At 37.2% G+C, this 20,573-nt stretch overlaps 1 protein-coding gene and 1 pseudogene across 1 annotated transcript; both read left to right on the forward strand.

Moving 5' to 3' along the window:
* Window positions 1-3,594: 3,594 nt before the first annotated feature.
* Window positions 3,595-5,430, forward strand: LOC125471536 (eukaryotic translation initiation factor 4G-like). The gene is made up of 3 exons (XM_048572053.1): window positions 3,595-4,259; window positions 4,418-4,612; window positions 4,712-5,430. Exons 1-3 carry the CDS (start codon window positions 4,228-4,230, stop codon window positions 5,040-5,042), a joined length of 558 nt encoding a protein of 185 aa, XP_048428010.1. The 5' UTR covers window positions 3,595-4,227; the 3' UTR covers window positions 5,043-5,430.
* Window positions 5,431-13,450: 8,020 nt separating this feature from the next.
* On the forward strand, window positions 13,451-20,513 carry LOC103964210 (annotated as a pseudogene).
* Window positions 20,514-20,573: the final 60 nt, after the last annotated feature.

Consider the following 20,573-nt stretch of genomic DNA (forward strand, 5'->3'; position numbering starts at 1 on the left):
GACTGCTGATCACTTTTAATTAATTCAATAGATCGGGACCATTCGGAGTCGATCATAGAAGCAAAAATAATAATAACATTTGGGTTAAAATTATTCAAAATGCTAAATAATATCATTTAGTCAAAAAAACCATAGCCCAAAAAATTGGCCTAGGTGAGGTAGGGCAATGCCCTAAAGGCTTGGGTTGGATGCAAAAACAGCCCAAAAGTGGCAATAGGCCAGGGGCCAAGGGTTTTTAAGCCCAACATCAAGTTATTTGCATATGTGGGTTGAGACCATGGTGCGGGAACAAGCTCAGTCGAGGCTGGCTTGAGGGTTGGCTTACGCGAAGCCCAATCGGAGCTGTGTTTATTGGGCTGTGGAACAAGCCTAGCCACATGGGCTGGCATATAGAATCACTAGCCATGGCAGATGCAAAGCCCAGCAAGCACAAAGCTTGTTGGCAGATTGGGCCGAGTTCACAAACACGGGCTAGGAAGTCTACGACGGGCTTCCTTAGGGAGCAGGCTTGGCTTCATGTCGATGCAGGTTAACTAGGCCAAAGGCCTGGTGGTGTCCATGTGGTTGCAGCAAGGCCCCGAGGGCTACTACTATGGTGGAGGTGCGGCGGTGGTGTCGCACAGTGCCCAAATTTTATTTATTTATTTTTTTTTTGGGCATAGTTAGGGTTTGACAAACCCTAAATTACTTCTAATTTATTTATATGCCTTGACTCACAAATTCCACATAGCATAATTCCGTAATGCATGAAATGTATGTAGGTGTGTGTGTGTGTGTATATATATCGACAAATATATGAACATATACAGTATATATATTGGAAGGTAAATAAAAATGTAGGGGGTTCATGCATCATGGGGAATGTTTTCATACTTCATGGTCGTTTCAAATATTTTCCTTTATTTTAAGCGTACCTGATTAGCAGAAAACCACAAAAGCCTTTGAATTTGTAGAAGATCCTTCTCGAAAAGCCAGAATTGCATCTCCAATACATTGTATTACGTTCAACACAGAAAAATTAAATTGACTATATAGCATGTAGATCAATTTAATAAAATAATGGATTAATCATAATAAGAATGATTAAAAAGTGATACTCACCTAATTGAAGATCAAACTCTTGTTAGCTCAGCATCAAGAGCGTGCTAATAACATGTTGTAGACATAATTTATTGAATGATTATGGAGGCCATATAGAGAGAGAGAGGGTGCGGCATATAAAGAGAAGAGAGAGATGTGTAATTGTGAGGTGTGTTCTATTTCATCCCTTTGTGCTTTTATTTATAGTAGTAGGGAAGGTTAATTCCTTACCCTTTTAGGATTACAACTCTTAATAGGTAATCAACTCCTAATAGGAATACAAGAGATATTCCTATATACACTAGGATTTACACAATAACATTCCTAATCTAATAGGACTACAACAATTTCTTATATAATGTGAGTTACTTTCTATTTTTTATAAAACTTTGAACTAGAAAGAAAAATTTAAGAGTGGTTTGATTAATAATTTCATCTCAGCGTAAACTTTATGTTTCTTTTTTCTTATCTTAAGGGCATGTTTTCATTTAGGAGGTTGATTTTTTTATAATATTAAAAAAAAACAAAATCAAGAGTGCTTGCAGTTGTAGTTTCATTGTTAGCCACAACAAAAATAAAACTATGCATTTCAACTTAAATAGCAGTAAACCCAAGAATTGCATGCTTCTTTCTTCCTCGCGACTTTTTTGAACCGTTGCTTCTGCAATGGTCGCTGCTCGCACCGGAAAGTCCGATATTTCGACTTATTTCTTCGATATTTGCCAATAGTACCAATATTAAACGGATATTCGCTTATGTCGGTGGGGTGGATTCTTGCCGATAGTATCGATAAAAAAAAGTTGTGGGGTAGTGCAGCAACAACGCTCTGTGTTGGTTTCGTTCAAGTTCAAAGAAATCAGGGTGCGAATTCTCGCTTTTAGGGGTCAATTTTCGACGATGGAGATGCGGCCGCACCTCCTTATGCCTTTATGACTTCACCATTGATCACAAAGCAAAACAAACAAAAAATAATGATCATAGAAAGATATAAAAAGTTAAAAATCAAGAAAATTACAAAATAAAATTGATAAGTATTGACAAACTAGATTTGTTAGTTTGCACTATTAGATATTAAAATTGTATCAATTTTGTCTTTGACCGAATTGGTTGTTGAACTTTCATTAAATTGATCAAATAGTGTGCTTGCACCAAATTGATGGAAAAGAAAAACCTTCACTTACAAATGAAAAAGAATACTATGAAACCGTAATACTAAGCAGCAATGACACTAGATTTTTTTTTTTTTAACCAACGATATTATCTATGTTAAAGGGTAAGATGTCCAAATTTTTTTTTTTTAACAAGTGTGTGTAAGAAACTAAATAAGATGTATGTTAATCATGTTCCTATATCTTTATCCTATTACAAATAGATTAAAATTTAGAATTTTACAATTTATCATAGATAGTATTATTAGTCATAATAAATCAGTATAGAGTAATTTTATTTGATTTTTTACTATACAAAATTGATAATGAAAAGGATTGATGTGTAAATTTTGTGTGTGAATACAATTTTCTTTATAAAAGTGAAAGCTAAGTTCAAGTAAATTGCGGAGAATCGAGTTTTAGTGAAAAAATGGCTAGTCTATTCATAATTTTCGACTCCGTATTAAGAATAACCCATTTTATTGAAATAGGTCTCATCCATGAGTTTAGGATTATTATTTCTTTTTGTTATTATTTCTTCTTCTACATGCTTTAAACCCGATTCATAACTTTTTCTTATAATCAACCCATCTCATACTAATTGTTTATGTTTTTGTACATTTAACCCTATATTATGCAGGTGAGTTTATGTTAATTTTAGTATTTTGTTGGAAGTTATTAGAAAGATTGAAAATTAAAAAAAAGAATAGATGGAAAATTAAAATAAAAAAAATTAATAGTAGGGTGCAAATTGACTAATTATGAGAGTTGAGGGGAGTTGAGGGGGAGATTGACTAATTATGAGAGTTGAGGGGGGGAATTGGCTAAAATTAAAGTTGAGGGGGGAAATTGACCAATGGTCACAAGTTCAAGGGGGAAAATGATGAATACCTCTTCTTTTAACACTACCACAAATAGTGGCGAAGCTGGGAGTTGTTCGGAGAGAGGCAAAATTTAAAAGGGTAAGATGTCCCAAACAAATTTAGACAACCAAATCCTTTTAGATAGTAAACAATGTTAATGTCGTTCATAATATATCAATACATTGCTGCCGCGCGAGGTTTTATGTCATGAAAGAGTCGCATAATAGGCTCATTATAAATAAAAGCAAAAACACCTCTCTCAGTGTAAACAACCATACTATTACTCAATCATTCATCTCCCATTTTGTTTCACATTGGTGTTTTCACAATATCCAAGGTTTTAAATACCAACTTTTGTGAAAATACCGATAGCTTAATTTACAAATATATTGGCGAATATTTTGAGAAAATATTTGTCTATGAACAATATTTAGTATATAAGCTAAGTAATATGTATCTTAGTATAGTTGGTGTCAGAATATGGGATCCATGAGCAAAGCTCAAGTGGCATGGGATGAGTGAGGTGTAGGGAGAGGTCTTTAAGTTTGAATATCTGTGTTTGAAAAGAAAATGAAAGAATGTAGGCCGTAAGACAGTGATTTCTATCTACTCTAACATTCCTCTTGGTAACCAACTCATCTGTAATTGTTAGATCTCAGTTGGAAAATTCACTTCCTATACAGTTGGCCAGTTGTTTTAGTTGCTGTTTTAGTTAAACCACATGATTGCAATTGTTTAAATGTTTATTTATTTTTATTTTTTTTCACATCTATTGAAAAATATACTATAGGGTTTCTTTGCATAACTTGCGCAGATATAGAAATAAGTTTGGATAATTTTATCATTTTTCATGTATGTCTTAATTTTTTGGAGGGTTATCTGCCTTCGTAATGTTATGCTCAATTTATTGTTGTGCATTCAAGGATATTGAGAAACCTTGGGAAGTTATTCTGCATGGAGAATTGTAGACTTTGTACAACATTTGACCTGCTACTTTGGAAACTTCAAGGTTGAGTTGAATGCAGTGAGTGTAATGACAAGTAATGTGACATCTAAATGTGTTTAGTTTAATTGTGGTGAGCCTCGTTTTCCCCTGCTTTCTTCTTACCATATTAAAACAACTCATTCTTGCCCTGATGCATCCACTTGATGTCAGAGTCAGACCTTGGTGGATGCTCGCAATCTTTGACATCAAAGATTTAAATACATATTGTTGATGTTCAGTCATTGGCTTTCCAAGAACTCGTCTTAGATTACGTTCTACATATATATGGTTTGATGTATTATACAACTCTTACTTAATTTTGTTTTCCTTTCTATTTTCAGTGCTCGAGACAAGAAAGAGGTTGCTTTATGCATTAAAGAGTTGAACTCACCAAGCTTCCATCCGTCGATGATATCTCTTTGGGTCACAGACTCTTTTGAGAGGAAGGACGCTGAAAGACATCGTTTGGCAAAGCTTCTAGTCAACCTTACAAAGACCCATCATGGAACTGTGAGTCAATCTCAGCTCATCAAAGGGTAAGGGAAAGTTTCCATCTGCATTTGGTTATTGAAATTGACGGTCTTCTCGGTATTGTGAGTTTTTCTATTATTTATTTTCTTCTTTTATCTGCCCAGGTTTGAAACTGTTCTGTCGACCTTAGAGGATACCGTGATTGATACCCCGAGAGCACCAGAGTTTCGTGGCCTTGTCTTTGCCAAGGTCATTTTAGAGAATGTCGTTTCCTTGAATCAGATCGGTCAATTAATACACGAAGGTGGAGAGGAGCCAGGGCATCTTCTGGAAGTCGGGCTTGTAGGCAACGTTCTTGGGAACGTCTTGGAGATTATCAAGTCAGAGAAGGGAGATAACGGTTTGAACGAGATCCGTACGTCCTCCAATTTGCGGTTGGAAGCCTTTCGTCCCCCAGATCCTTTCAAATCAAGGATTCTAGAGAAATTTATTTAGTGATTAGTGATGCTCATTACAATCGTGCTAGAAGGAATTCATGAGTAGTAGGGTTCAAAAACTCATAATTATATGCCTGCAATGAAGAACTTTTGTACCGAAACTATGATTACAATATACATAATATCGTGTATGTATTTTATTATATCCCAAAAAAATGTAACTATACTGCAAATTCATATGTATTTGTAAATTATTAAGACCTCAAAACTTTGCATTTTCTTTTTGTATTTATTTCAGTGAAGTGTATTTTTTATTTTTTTGAAATTATTGTGAATAGAGCCATTGGTTGAATGGTTCGGATGTGTATTTAGGATAGGTTATGATGAAACAAATGCTTCCTCCCATCCTTTCAATGAATATATTGTGTGTTGCGAGAGAAAAGTAACAAGTGTTGTGGTCAATTTTATCTGACAAAGGGAAAGGGGCTGGCGGCAGAGAGGGAGAGAGAGTGTAGAGAGAAATATGTGTTTGTAGGAATGTAGGGAATGTGTGTGTTATCCCTCCTACATAGTGCCTTTATTTATAGTAATAAGGGGAAAGGAATCTTTTATCCCCAAGGAATACAAGTTGTAATAGGAAAGGATAACTAGAATCAAATCTAATCTAGGATTTACACAATCACACTTTAATAGGAAGTTTACAACACTCCCCCTTGAGTGTGTAAATACTCAAGGTAAATTCAGCATTATGTAGAAGTTGAGGAAGTCGACTCATTGACATTGATTCTAAGGAACACACTATTCTCAATAAGGTAGGAACTTACATAAGGAAGTAAGTCCCACAAAAAACCCTAAGGTTATGGCAAAAACCAGAGTAGGGACAAAATATGTAGTATAAGGAAAAATGCGTGAGTAATGCAAAGTCAAAAGAAACGTCTACGGGGCGTCATCAGGGATATGATCAACCCAAGGTGGGTGCCTCTTTAAAGCCTAGTTAGGTAGCAAATACCCAATGGAAAAAATGCTAGTAATCGTAGGGAAAAAGAGTACATTAAGATCAAGCAAGTATTCTTCAGGATACTCCCTTGAGTTTGACACAATTTCAAAGAGAACTAGCAATGTTACAACTCAGAAAGTTTACGCATACCAATTCCTTGAACAAGCTTCTGAAACGTCGCCTTCGGCAGTGATTTGGTGAAGAGGTCGGCCAGATTGTCTTGTGAACGGTTTTGCGTGACTTCAATCTTCTTGAGTTGTTCGATGCATGCTGCATTGTCTTCATAGATTGTCATCGGGATATCAACGGCAGGGTAAAGATCACAGGAGCTTCGAACATGGCTTACTACTGCTCTCAACCAAAAGCATTCCCGAGTTACTTCATGTAAAGCAAGAATTTCAGCATGGTTAGACGAAGTGGCAACTAAGGTCTATCTCGTTGTGTCATCCTCATTATGTTAGACATATATCTAACATGTTCTTCCAATAATACATTATTAATAGGAAGAGGATGGGACTACTTGCATACATATACAATCCATTCAAGACAAAACTATGGGATTGTGGTACCAAGTACGAAAACTAAAGCCTTCGGCTTTTCTTTGTCAAGTTTTGGATAGCGTGTTGCAATTATATCGGTAAACAATACATAACGAATATAAATTGATTGATTTTAAACCATTTGATCCGGGTCTTTAAATCAAATAGCACTACCCACGTTTGGTCAAATGTCCTATCCTTCATTGAAATTCAAGAGTTTTGGAGGAAACTCTTAATAGGGTATGTGAGGCTCACCATTACTATGCCCACCTCATCAAATCTAATAATGAGCTAGCATTAATAATGATGAGAGAGTACACTTACTCATTTACATCTTATGTAAGTACCCATCTTATTTGGCCTCTAGAGAATCTATGCCTCAAAATGCTTCTCGTTGGCACTTCATTCACTTAGTTAAGTTTTATCCACCATGCTTGTTAGTGTAGGGGTTTAAGTATGACCTCAGAATGTCTTCTTATAGGTCATACTCGTTGCCTACCTTGACAACATCAAATGCGTACAATAGACTCTTGAAATGTAAATGTAGGCTTTGCGCCCCCTGTAATGTAGGGTTAAAGCACGGTGCACTTGCGTACATTCGAAAAGAGCCTCCTATGGGGGAAGGCCACGAAAGAATGTTCAAAACACCCTCTCACTAGTCAACATAATATTTGATTGGTTGAGGGTTTTTGCTCTTCACATATAAGCATGCATTTTAATCACATTAAAACAATTTGGTCCTATTACAACTATAAGTCCATGTGATTGATTTAGTAGCATATGATCCTTCCGCTAAGCTTGTAAAACATTTTTAAAGCAAGATTATATGGTACTACTAACATAAACTTTGTATTCTGTGACGGACTGTATAGTTGCCTTTAAGGCCTTAGGATGACTATTAACCTTTAACTTGATCCAACACATCCAACACAAGTTAGTGTTGGATCTCGGTCTAGGGATGGTGATTGATTTTAGTACTACAGTCAAGTGGTATTCCTTTTCAATTAGGTGTCTTGGTGATTTTGGGACTATTGTTTGGTTAATCAGTCTCCAAGTTTTGTTCATTTGGTCGGCTTCTGTGTATTGGTATTGTTGGCCTTTAGTCTGTTTTGAACCATGGTTAAGGGATATTTGCAGAAACCATAATCGTCCAAGTGGTGTATGTGCAAAATTCCCAATCGAATTTTTATTAAAACAAAAAGAAGAAAAAGTTTAAGATATTTAGTAAAGATCAACCATGACATCCATGCTTTTGGTAAAGATAATAGTTGTAAAGGCCAAAGTCACATTATTGGAGACACTTTACACCACAATCGAATCTTTATTAAAACAAAGAAGAAGACAAAGTTAAGATGTTTAGTAAGATCCATCTGGAAAGACATATTCTTTCATTCTTTATAGATGTCCATTTTTCTTTTCGCATGGAAAGTCACATTACTGGAGAAACTTACATTTCAATCGAATCTTTATTAAACAAGGAAGAAAAGAAGTTAAGATATTTTGTAAAGATCGATCTTGACTTGTAAGTGAGATGTCTTAAGTTCGATTCTCACCAAAGGTGAATTTAAACCATGTTATCGCTAGCCCATTGTGAGGTTTAGCCCACCCCTTTAGTGTAGACAATATCGTTTGTTAAAAAAAAAAAATTTAAGTAAAAAAAAAACATAAGAGGAGTACTTTTAAAGTAAAGAAGAGCTCGTGCTCTTTTACAACATTTGATCATATCAAATTACAACCAAAATCTAATCTACACATTCCCATGGTTCAAACAAATTTGAGAGATGACCTATCACCTAACTCAATTATCGTAGGCTTAGGTTCATAATCACCATTTTTTTGATTAATTAAAACTTTAACTAATTAAACTTGAATGCAACAATGTCATTTGGTCTTTGTATCCGTAGAATTGATTTAAATAGAGATAAATGAAATGAAAATCCAACTCTCATTTAAAAAGAAGACTATTTTGTTCTTATCCTAATTTGGGCCAAAATGCAATAACCTCAACTTGGGCTATAATGCAAAACACATACTTTTGGGGTTTTGTAAAAACACAAAAGTTCACTTCTTCATATAATTATAACTTTTTGAATAAAGAGTCTTGCTGGACTTGCTTTTTAGGCGAGTCCTGCTGGCATTTCTCTAATAGAAAATCAGCAGCATTTAAAAATTAAGGGGGTATTCAATTAAGATTTCAAAGAAGTTTATAGAGTTCCACATAAATCCGGGTATATTCTTCAATATTTTAAAGTAGTCCATAAAACTCGATGTGTATTCAATAAGGATTTGATTTTAAAGTATTTTAAAGAGTGAAGAATTTTATAATGTTTTTTAGGCATTAGGAAATTAGACCTCTCTCCCATTTTGAATGAATTCACCTAAAACTCACTTGAAGTCTACGAAACCCCATTAAACTTCAAGGATTTATACTTCTTTTTCAAATCCTTCAAACACTCAATAGAATACATCTCCTAAAGACGAAGATAAAGATTAAAAGGTAAAAGAAATTGAAACTAACAATGAACAATAATTTTTTAAGAAATTGACTAGTTAGTAATTGAAAAAGAATGAATTAACATAATTAAATTTTCATAAGAGAAGCGGTAAACAAGAACAAAACTCATTAGATGACCTGTGCATATAATAGAAAATTATCGACACGCGGTAAACAAAATGACACATGGGATTGATGCACTAAGGGAGAGATGTGTACATCTTTTTTGTTAGGCTAAGATGCTTCAGTAAAACACAATAAGAAGATACAATGGACAACTCAAAATGGTCCATCCAAAACACAAACATAAATATCAAGACACAAAAGCTTCATCAAAAGATATTGTTGCCTGAACAGTACCACAAACAGTGGCGAAGCCAAGAGTTGTCCGGAGAGGGGCAAAATTTAAAAGTGTTAGATGTCCCATAAAAAGACAATAAAATCCTTTTAGATAGTAAACAATGTTAATGTCATTCATAATTTATTAATAGATTGATACCAACAAGGTTTTATGTCATGAAAGCGTCACATAATAGGCTCATTATCAATAAAAGCAAAAACACATCTCTTAGTGTAAATGACCATACTATTACTCAACCATTGATCTCCCATTTTATTTCGCATTGGTGTTTTCACAATATCCAAGGTTTTAGATATCAATTTTTGTGAAAATACCGATAGCGTAACTTACAGATATATCGACGAATATTTTGAGAAAATATTTGTATATGAACGATATTTGGTATATAAGCTAAGCAATATGTATCTTATTATATATCATTATATACCCTGTTTTACACATGTATATGTAACCAAGTTTCTTTTAAGAAAATATATAACATGCGCATTTCTTTAATACAAGCGATGCTACTAAAAAGAAAAATACATTTTTTATATAATGTGAGTTACTTTCTATTTTTTATGGAACTCTGAACTAGAAGAAAAATTTAAGAATGGTTTGATTAATAATTTCATCTTAGCGTAAACTTTATGTTTTTTTTTTCTTATCTTAACGGCATGTTTGAGGTTGATTTTTTATTTTATTTTATAATATTTGGAAAAAAAAAAAAAAAAAAAAAAAGGAGAAGAAAAAATCAGAAGTGCTTGCAGCTATAGTTTCATTGTTAACCACAACAAAATTCAAACTATACATTTCAACTTAAGTAGCAGTAAACCCAAGAACCGCATGCTTATTCTTCCTCGCGACTTTTTTGAACCGTTATTTCTGCAACAATCGTTGCTCGCATCGGAAAGGCTGATATTTTGACTTATTTCTTCGATATTCGCCAATAGTACCAATATTAAACAGATATTCGCTTATATCGATGAGGCGAATTTTTGCTAATAGTACCGGCAAAAAAAAGCCGCGCACAGTGCAGCAGCAACATTCTATGTCTATTTCGTGCAAGTTCAACGAAATTAGGGCCTAAATTCTCGCTTTTAGGGTCAATTTCCGTAGATGGAGATGTGGCCGCACCTCTTTGTGCCTTTATTGTGACAGCCCGTCCCGAATTATTTATACCGTAGGTGTGAAGTGACGTTTTTGCCCCTAGTGGTTATGTTTTGTGGTGTGGTTGTTTTGGGGTTTTGGTTGGCAACATCTGAACCACACACACACCCACTCTTATCCTCTATGTCTTCCCTGTCTCGTGTCTTTCTCTCTTTCTCTCCCTTCTTCTTCTTGGTACGGACAAGAACAAAAAGCGGTGAAAACGTTACGGATCGAGGAAGAAAATTTTACCTTCGTGTTCGTGAAGTTTATACGAGTTCAACCATACCTATTTCAAGTAGGAAATCCTTCTTTTTCACATCGAACCATGGATCCCCGATTTTGGTCACTGTTCATGCACACATGAAATGTTGTTTTTTAAGGAAATTGAAGCTTGTAGGAAGCTTGGTGAGGTCCTTAGGAAGCTCGGCGTGGTTCGTTTGAAGGTTTTGGAAGTTGGGATCGTGAGTTGCAGGTTTGGCTAGATTTTTTAAAGTTTTTCCGACGAGATTTCGTGGATTTTAGGTCTTGAAAGTGGTAAGGTTTCGTTCTACTAGTTGTAAGCTTCATTTTGGTACCAATTTCATGAAATTTGGTTGAAAAACGAGTGAGAAACGAAGGTTTGAACTTTTTCCAGTTTTCCAGCGATGACGACGGAGCCGGAGGTTGGCCGGAGAAGGCGACGGAATATTCCGTCAGTTTGGACGAAATATTTCTAACGGCGTCAGGTTAACTTTAACGGAATCTGTTAGTTTTAACGGAATATTCCTGACGATGTTAATTGACGCCGTCAGCGTGTCTGGCACGTGGCCAACGCGTGCGACGTCGGAAAAAATTTTCAAAAAATATGGGGATGTTCGTGAGGTTGAGTAGATCGCGTTGGTGTATTCGCACACCCCATTTGACTATTGTATGAGAAGTTATTACGTAATGTTGGTTATGTGCTTTAAATTAACGTCTTTATAGTTGTTTCGCATATAGGTGAGACCTATCCCGAGGACGAGCGCGGTCACTTGAGGCAAGGGGGTTACGACCCTTCCACATACCAGTGAGTGGGCTTTTGGTTTTCCGTATATACCTATATACTTGTGTTTTTCCCAGAAAATCAAATATAAGTGTTTATATGTTTTAAAGGCCATGCATAATGTTTGCGTATTTATTTATGGATTTGTGGTTGCATATATATATATATATATGTTGGTGCTGTGGACGCACAGGTAAGTGCCAGGTAAGCGTATGGGTTATGATTGTGAGTTAGTGGTTATGTGTGATGCATAGAGAGCTCATAACCTGCATCCCCGGTGTTAGTGCTCCCGCCCAAAGTAGGGCACAGTCTTTCACGTGATGTTCACCTCTCATACCACACGCTCATCTTGGATCCAAGTTAGGTGCACAATCCTGTCGTACAGACCACTATAGGTGGTTCTGACTCGTAGGTGACCCGTGATTATTCACCAAGTCTTCACGTGATCGTAGCACTTGAGCGTACTGATTTACACCCAATCCTGTCGTACAGACCACTTTAGGTGGTTCCGACTTGTGTGCAGGTTTTAGTTAGTGAGTTGTGGACATGAGCACTAGATTCAGCTGTACAGGTCACGTTAGGTGACTCCGGCTGACATGTTATTTATATTGTTTAACGTCACCTAGATTACCTTCATTCTTATGTTGAGACATTTGTCATGGCATACTTTTAATCATGCTTATGGATATATATATATATATATATATATATATGTATGTATGTATATTCTGGTTTCTGGGATAATATACAGGTTTTACGGCGAGGGGTTAGAACTTTTGATATTGAAATGATTTTGAAAAGCTTTGTTTTTGCCCACTCACACTTTCTGTTTTGCGCCCCTCCAAGTTTTAGTTAGTGGCAGCTTGGATGGTTCACGATGATTGTTCGGTGGTTCTGACAGAATATCTCAAACGTAGGAATACCTTTTGGCGTTGTGTATTTTGTATTCGTTCTTTTGGACAATACTTAGGTTTCCTGTGCTCTGAATATTCGTCACTCACATTTGCACTTGTACTACCTTGTTTAGTAGTTTGGTTTTTATTTATTCGTACTTTTATTATTAATTTTGCTTCTGCACTGTGCACATAGTTATGTCACTTTCTCGTGACGGCCAGCACGCCTCGTCCACGGTCGGGGTGTGTCATCTATGGCTTCGCCATTAATGACAAAGCAAAAAAAACAAAAAACACAAACAAAAATAATGATCATAGAAAGATATAAAAAGTTAAAAAATAAAGAAAATTAAACAATAAATTTGATAAGTATTGACAAACTACATTGGTTAGTTTACACTATAAGGTATTAAAATTGTATCAATTTAGCATTTAACCGAATTGATTGTTGAACTTTCATTAAATTGATCAAATAGTGTGCGTGCACCAAATTGATAGAAAAGAAAAAATTTCACTTACAAGTGAGAATTAATACTATTAAATCGTAATACTAAGCAGTAATGACACTAGAAATATTTTTTTTTGAAACATATGATATTATCTTCATTAAACGGTGAGAAGGTGAGCTAAGCCTCATAATGAGCTAATAATAATGTGGTTCAAATTGACTAAGCCTCATAATGAGCTAATAATAATATGGTTCAAATTCATCTTTGACGAGAATCGAATCTAAGATCTCTCATTTACAAGTAAAAATGAACACTATTACGTAATAGTGCCAAGAGGTGACACCAGAAAATTAAATAGGCACGAATAAACTTTTTATGTTTTCGTCGTTATTATAGGATTCAGCTCATCTTCGGACCTTTCTCTGGGGATCCGGCCGAACGATTTCATTATGTCCGTTGGATGAGATCGTGCGGCCACAGATTAATTGTTTTTTCAAAACTCCTCTTCGCAAAACGGGTCCGCCAGGTCTACTCTCCTTCCGTTCCGGTTGTCTCTCTTCGGTCTTCCCCCTTCTCTTTGTTAGGTTCATAACACACTTGCACCGGTCTCTGCAATATTTTGCTCATATTTCTCTGTCGCTGGTGCTGTCTTCTCCTTTTCCATCTCCATCTCTATCTCTGCGCAACTTTATTTTAATTTCTAAATTACGGGTTTTTTTATTTGGAAAAATCCTTTCCAAAAAGTCTTTTTTCCCTATGGGCTAATTCATCTCGCACCTCTGCTCCAAATCTCTCCTGGGAACCTTCCACCCCGTCTTTTTTTATTCGCATCAGTGGCTTCTTTTTGGTTAGCAGAGGGACGACTATTCAAGGAGTCACCAGATCCGCTGGTAGTATTCACCCTAGCTCACAGAGGAAATGAAAGCACAAGTCCTCGGGCGCCTTGAAGCATGTCCAAGGGACATGCCATGAATCAAGTGCTAGTTGAAGGCATTTCTCATTGGGCGTGGGAAAGAATTGGGAACCCCATTTCTTTCTTTAAATTTGGATTCATTTCCTTCGTCTCTGTCTGTATTTCTCTCAATTTGTAAACAATCAATGAAGAAAATATCGAAAATTTCGTCCAATAATTTTTGACAACCCAAGAACCGAGCTAGTTAGAGCATTAAAAATTACAGAACAAGAATTTCCTTGAATCTTGGTTATCCATCACGTAGGCGAATTAGAAATAAATAAATAAACTTTAAATTGTTGAATTTAGGGGGAAGGTGGAGGAGGAGGAAGAGCAGAGAAAGTAAGGTCTTAAGATGAAAGGAAAGAGGAAGAAGACCTCGTTTTGCAGAGAGGAGATGGATAAATAAACAAATAAATAAATCTCTGGCCGCACGATCTCATCTAACGGCCAGAATGAAAGCATCCCGATGGATCCCCACAGAAGGGTCCGGAGATGATCTGGATCCGTTATTTTAGGTTAGTGAGTTTGCTTAGCGAGGAGGTTGCTTAGTGAGGAAAAGAGGAAAGAAAAATGATTGGTCCGAAGGATTATAAGTCTTTTTCGATCATTTAAAGTCACTTCCGCTCATATCACTCTCTGCACTTTCTCATGGTTTCTCAATAAAACTTTAATTTTTTCTCCTCACTCTCACTCTCACTCTCAAGGTACTCCAATCAAACCCCAATCATTCTCTTAAACACTCGCTTTACGGTATGATTTTCGGTTAATTAGGTTTGATTTATTTGATTTGGGGTTTGTGGATCTGCATTTTTGGTTGCAGAGAAGATTTAGGAACAAAAAATTTCGGAATTAATCGTAGGAATATATGTCTTTCAATCAATCAACGTCGGATAAGAACGAGACTCGGTACCGGAAAACAGGGCGATCCGCAAGCTCTAATCAGCAGCACAGGGGATACGCACCCGCTTAGCCTAAGGGCACCGGCGCCGCTGTAAGTGTAACCAGTGTAAGTCCTCAGGTTTCCGGTATGGTTCTTGCACAACGTGGCGACGTACAAAATGGAGCTCATAATTCACAACCCCAATTGCATGGTACAGATTTCGAAGTTTCACTTCTATCAGTCTAGAAATTTATTGGATAATATCATGATTGTTTTGTAGATTAAAATCTGCGTTTCCCATTTTGTTTGATTTTCATTTCTTGGCAATGTTTTCCTACGATTGATATAATGTAGGAGGTTCCGATGTACCCATTGCAAGCACAGCTCCCCAAACAGCTGACGCATTAGCCCCTCAGAGATGCTCCCGAATTGTTCCAAAGCCTCCGACTTCTCAATCTGTCTCCGTGACTTCTGACACAAGAAAACCCACTACACCAGCAAAGCGTAAGTTCACACTCTGGACCATGGGGATGTTGTTGTAATCGATGTTGGGGAATGTCGGCATATTTTTACTGTTATATAGCAACGTTACGATGTCAATGCTAGATTTTCTTGGCAGTTTTCTCCCAAATAGGTGATTTAGTAATGTGTTCTAAGTTGCACGGATATGGATATGGTGACACGCGACACGATAAATTAAAAAAATAGGATACGGACACAGTTAGGACACATCAATTAAAATATAATAAATTATAATAAATATTACATATATTAAAATAATACTACAAATTTATAGTTAAACATGGATGTATAAGGATTCCTGGTGATAAAGCCTCTAAATGAATATACTTGCCTCTGTGTTTAACTAAGCATACCCCACGTGGAAAGAGAACCAAATAAATGAAAAAATAATAATAACATCATTTATATTGATAAATGCAAACAATCAGGTATTAATATTTTCTGTTGGTTTTAGCCCCAGGAGATGCGTCCAAGGGCGTTGCCTTTCAGCGTGGTTTTATAAGCCCTGGTTTCATGAATGAGATGCAGCCCCAAATGGGTCCTCAGATACCTCAGATGGGCAACTTGGGGATCAGCATGGCGTCACAATGCCCCCAGCAACTGGGTAGGAAGTTTGGCGGCCCTCGTAAAATTCCTGTGAAGATTACACATCCAGATACACATGAAGAGTTGAGGCTTGATAAGAGGACAGATTCATATCCAGATGGTGGGCCATCAGCCCCCAGGACTCACCCAAACATTCCTCCTCAATCCCAGCCTATTCCATCATTTGCACATCCTCATACTACCACCGGCTATTATGCCAATTCTTACAATCCAGTCCCCTATATTATCCTGCTCCAAGTTCTCATCCCTTAACTAGTAGTCATATGCCACCCAATTCACAGGCACGGAGGTTCAGCTATCCAGGCAGCCAGGCTTCCCAACATGTACCTTTCATTAATCCGTCATCTCATAGTACCCTGCCTGTTAGCAAGTCTGGGTCCCTTGTACACAATGTGTTGGATCCACCTAACCTGGAACATGCACGCGATGTACGTAATATAAGTGCCTCTGTTCCATCCGCAACTGGTCCTGTTGTAATCAAACCACCTGCTGGAACGGTTGGACAGAAGGTTGTCGACCCATTGCCAAACAGCTCAACTGTTGTTGAAAAAGGTGAATTATCCAAGCCTTTGAGACAATCAGGAGAAATTATGCAATCCGCGGGTGACCAAATCCATCCTTAAATCATTGCCGGTGATGGAAAAAGTATCTGCAAGTGCAACTGCTACTGCTTCAGTTGAAAAACAGGTTTCAAATCTTTTGTCCTCTTCTTCAGATGCTCCAACTGAGGAGTCTGTACCAGTTGTGACCACCACTGAACCCAGAAGAATTATTGACAGGCAAGAAGGGGCTGCAAGACTTCACCATCGCGGGAGTGGAATGATGGATAATGATAGATGGAATAAGGGAGGTGCTGCCAATTTCCGAACTGGCCAAGTACCAAATTTTGGTGTTTTGAGGAATCCGCATGCACCGAAACTGGAAACCTCAGATACTGGAGAGCAGGTCCGTGGAGCGGATGATTCTGACAAAGATGGACATGAACATGGGGCGAAGAAATATTCCAGAGATTTCCTTTTGAAGTTTTCTGTGCAATATACGGAGCTTCCAGAAGGTTTTGAAATTATGTCTGATATAGCACAGATCTTGAATGCTAATGTGAATGCTGCTCCTTCTATTTATTATGATTCACTCCCTAGTCCGGGAAGAATTGTTGATAGGCAAGGAGGGGCCGCAAGACTTGACCGTTGTGGGAGTGGAATAATGGATGATGATAGATGGAATATGGGAGGTGCTGCCAATTTCCGAACTGGCCAGGGACCAAATTTTGGTGTTTTGAGGAATCCGCGTGCACCGACACCAGTTCAGCAGCATGTTAGAGGAATCCTGCCTGGGCCTGCTCACTCTGTTGGTCATCAGGGAGGGATGGAAAGAAATAATTCTGATGCTGACAGGTGGCAGAGATCTGCGAATTTTCAACCTAAGGGCTTGATGCCTTCTCCTCATACTCCATTACAGGTGATGCACAAAGCTGACAGGAAGTATGAAGTGGGTAAAGTGAGTGATGAAGAGCAGGCCAAGCAAAGGCAGTTAAAGGCTATACTGAACAAGTTAACTCCTCAAAACTTTGAAAAACTATTCGAGCAAGTGAAAGCTGTTAATATAGATAATGCGATGACTCTAACTGGTGTCATTTCACAGATCTTTGACAAGGCTCTTATGGAGCCTACTTTCTGTGAGATGTATGCTAACTTCTGTTTTTATCTTGCCGGAGAGTTGCCTGATTTCAGTGAGGACAATGAAAAGATAACTTTTAAGATATTGCTTTATAACAAGTGCCAGGAGGAATTTGAGAGGGGAGGAAGAGAGCAAGAGGAGACCAATAAGTCTGATGAGGAGGGTCAGGTGAAACAGTCTGAAGAAGAAAGAGAGCGGAAAAGAATCAAAGCGCGAAGACAAAGGTTGGGTAATGTCAGCTTGATTGGGGAGCTATACAAAAAGAGAATGTTGACCGAGAGAATAATGCACAAATGCATTGAAAAGTTGTTTGGTCAGCAACAGACTCCAGATGAGCAAGATATTGAAGCTTTGTGCAAACTAATGAGCACCATTGGGGAGATGATTGATCATCCAAAAGCCAAGGAGTACATGGATGCATATTTTGAAAGGATGAAAAGCTTATCAAATAACATGAAATTATCTTCTAGAGTTAGGTTCATGTTGAATGATGCAATTGATTTGAGAAAGAAAAAATGGCAACAGAGGAGGAAAGTTGAAGGACGAATAAAGATCGAGGAAGTGCACATAGATGCTGCACACGAACGACAAGCAGAGTCTAGTAGGCTGGTCCGTGGTCCTGGAATCAATCCATCAGCTAGAAGGGGGCCTCCTAGTCCAAGAGGATCAACTATGTTATCTTCACCTAATGTTCATAGTTTCGATAGAACTCTTCCAACTTCACCACCCACACATGCATATGGAGTAGCTTTAACACAAAATGTTCCTTCAGAAAATGTGTTGACTGAAGACCGCCTTAGAGATATGTCTTTGGCAGCAATTAGAGAATTTTACAGGTATATTCTTATTTTTTGAGAGAGCAGTCCTTTCTCATTCCTTTTGTCATGCATGCTTTAGACCGTTCTAATTAATTTTTGTTGTATTTTAGTTCAATGCATCTTTCAGATGTGATTTGCTTAACGTGATTATGCATTCAATTCTTGAAGGGAAAGTGGGGCATGTGTGTTCTGTGCCAGGGGAATGAATAGGACTTAGGAGCAATGGTTGGTCATCTTCCAGGATTTTTGGTCAACTTCAAGTTGCATAAATAGAATCGGGGTTGTTTGTCTCTGGCATTGAATGGACCCCACAGGGGCTGGTACAGAAGACAGGATGGAAAAGAAAAAAAAAATCAAAGTAGAGGAGTTGAGTTAGTTGTGATGGATTTTTTTGTGCGATTACTTGTATGCTATGTTATAAAGTGGTAGACACAATTCGTTCGGATTCTCGTAAATGTAGTTGGTGTCAGAATATGGGATCCATGAGCAAAGTTCAAGTGGCATGGGATGAGTATGGTGTAGGTAGAGGTCCTTAAGTTTGAATTTATGTGTTAGAAAAGAAAATAAAAGAATGTAGACCGTAGGACAGTGATTTCTATCTATAATTGTTAGATCTCAATTGGAAAATTCACTTCCTACGCAGTTGGCCAATTGTTTTAGTTAAACCGCATGATTGCAATTGTTTAAATGTTTACGTTTTTTTTTTCACATGTATTGAAAAATATACTTTAGGGTTTCTTTGCATAACTTACGCAGATATAGAAATAAATAAGTTTGGATCATTTTGTCATTTTTCATGTATGTCTTAATTTTTTGGAGCGTTATCTGCCCTCGTAACGTTTTGCTGAATTTATTGTTGTGCATTCAAGGATATTGAGAACCTTGGGAAGTTATTTTGCATGGAGAATTGTAGACTTTGTACAACATTTGACCTGCTACTTTGGAAACTTCTAGGTTGACTTGAATGCTGTGAATGTAATGACAAGTAATGTGATAACTAAATGTGTTTAGTTTAATTGTGGCCAGCCTCGTTTTCCCCTGCTTTCTTCTTACCATATTAAAACAACTCATTTTTGCCCTGATGCATCCGCTTGATGTCAGAGTCAGACCTCGGCGGATGCTCACAATCTTTGACATTAAAGATTTAAATACATATTGTTGATGTTCAGTCATTGGCTTTCCAAGAACTCATCTTAGATTACGTTCTAGATATATATGGTTTGATGTATTATGGAACTTCTGATAACCCTTGTTAAGATTTTTCATATGCTCCTCCTTAATTTTGTCTTCCTTCCTATTTTCAGTGCTCGAGTCGAGAAAGAGGTTGCTTTACGCATTAAAGAGTTGAACTCACCAAGTTCCATCCATCGATGATATCTCTTTGGATCACAGACTCTTTTGAGAGGAAGGACGCTGAAAGAGATCTCTTGGCAAAGCTTCTAGTCAACCTCACAAAGACCCATGATGGAACTTTGAGTCAATCTCAGCTCATCAAAGGTTAAGGGAAAGTTTACATCTGCATTTGGTTATTGAAATTGATGGTCTTCTCGGTATTGTGCATTTTTCTATTATTTAATTTCTTCTTTTATCTGCCCAGGTTTGTTGAAATTGTTCTGTCGACCTTCGAGGATACGGTGATTGATGCCCCGAGAGCACCAGTGTTTCTTGGCCTTATCTTTGCACAGGTCATTTTAGGAATGTCGTTACCTTGAATCAGATCGGTCAATTAATACACGAAGATGGAGAGGAGCCAGGGCTTCTTCTGGAAGTAGGGCTTGCAGGCAACATTCCTGGGAACGTCTTGAAGATTTTCAAGTCGGAGAAGGGTTTGAAGACGTACGGAGATTATCCGTACGTCCTCCAACTTGCGGTTGGAGACTTTTCGGCCCTTAGATCCTCTCAAATGAAGGATTCTAGAGAAATTTATTTAGAGATTAGTGATGCTCATTGTAATCGTGCTAGAAGGAATTCATGACTGGTAGCGTTCAAAAACTCATAATTATATGCCTGCAATGAAGAATTTTTGTACCGAAGTATGCATAATATCGTGTATGTATTCTATTATATCCCAAAAAAATGTAAATAACTGCAAATTCTTATGTATTTGTAAATTATTAAGACCTCAAAACTTTGCATTTTCTTTTTGTATTTATTTCGAGTGAAGTGTATTTTTAATTTTTTTGAAATTATTGTGAATATAGCAATTGGTTGAATGGTTTGGATATGCATTTAGGATAGTTTATGAT

This window comes from the organism of the source record quoted next, unplaced genomic scaffold (genome assembly GCF_019419815.1).
Source record: "Pyrus x bretschneideri cultivar Hongxiangsu unplaced genomic scaffold, Pyrus_bretschneideri_v1 Contig109, whole genome shotgun sequence".
Taxonomy (NCBI): Eukaryota; Viridiplantae; Streptophyta; class Magnoliopsida; order Rosales; family Rosaceae; genus Pyrus; species Pyrus x bretschneideri.

What these genes read in the sequence shown, in the direction of transcription:
- LOC125471536 (XM_048572053.1), top strand. Translation starts at nt 4,228, where the DNA reads ATGCATCCACTTGATGTCAGAGTCAGACCTTG. An exon ending in GATGTCAGAGTCAGACCTTG is followed by an intron (nt 4,260 to 4,417) that starts GTGGATGCTCGC and finishes TTCTATTTTCAG; the next exon opens with TGCTCGAGACAAGAAAGAGG. An exon ending in CAATCTCAGCTCATCAAAGG is followed by an intron (nt 4,613 to 4,711) that starts GTAAGGGAAAGT and finishes TTATCTGCCCAG; the next exon opens with GTTTGAAACTGTTCTGTCGA.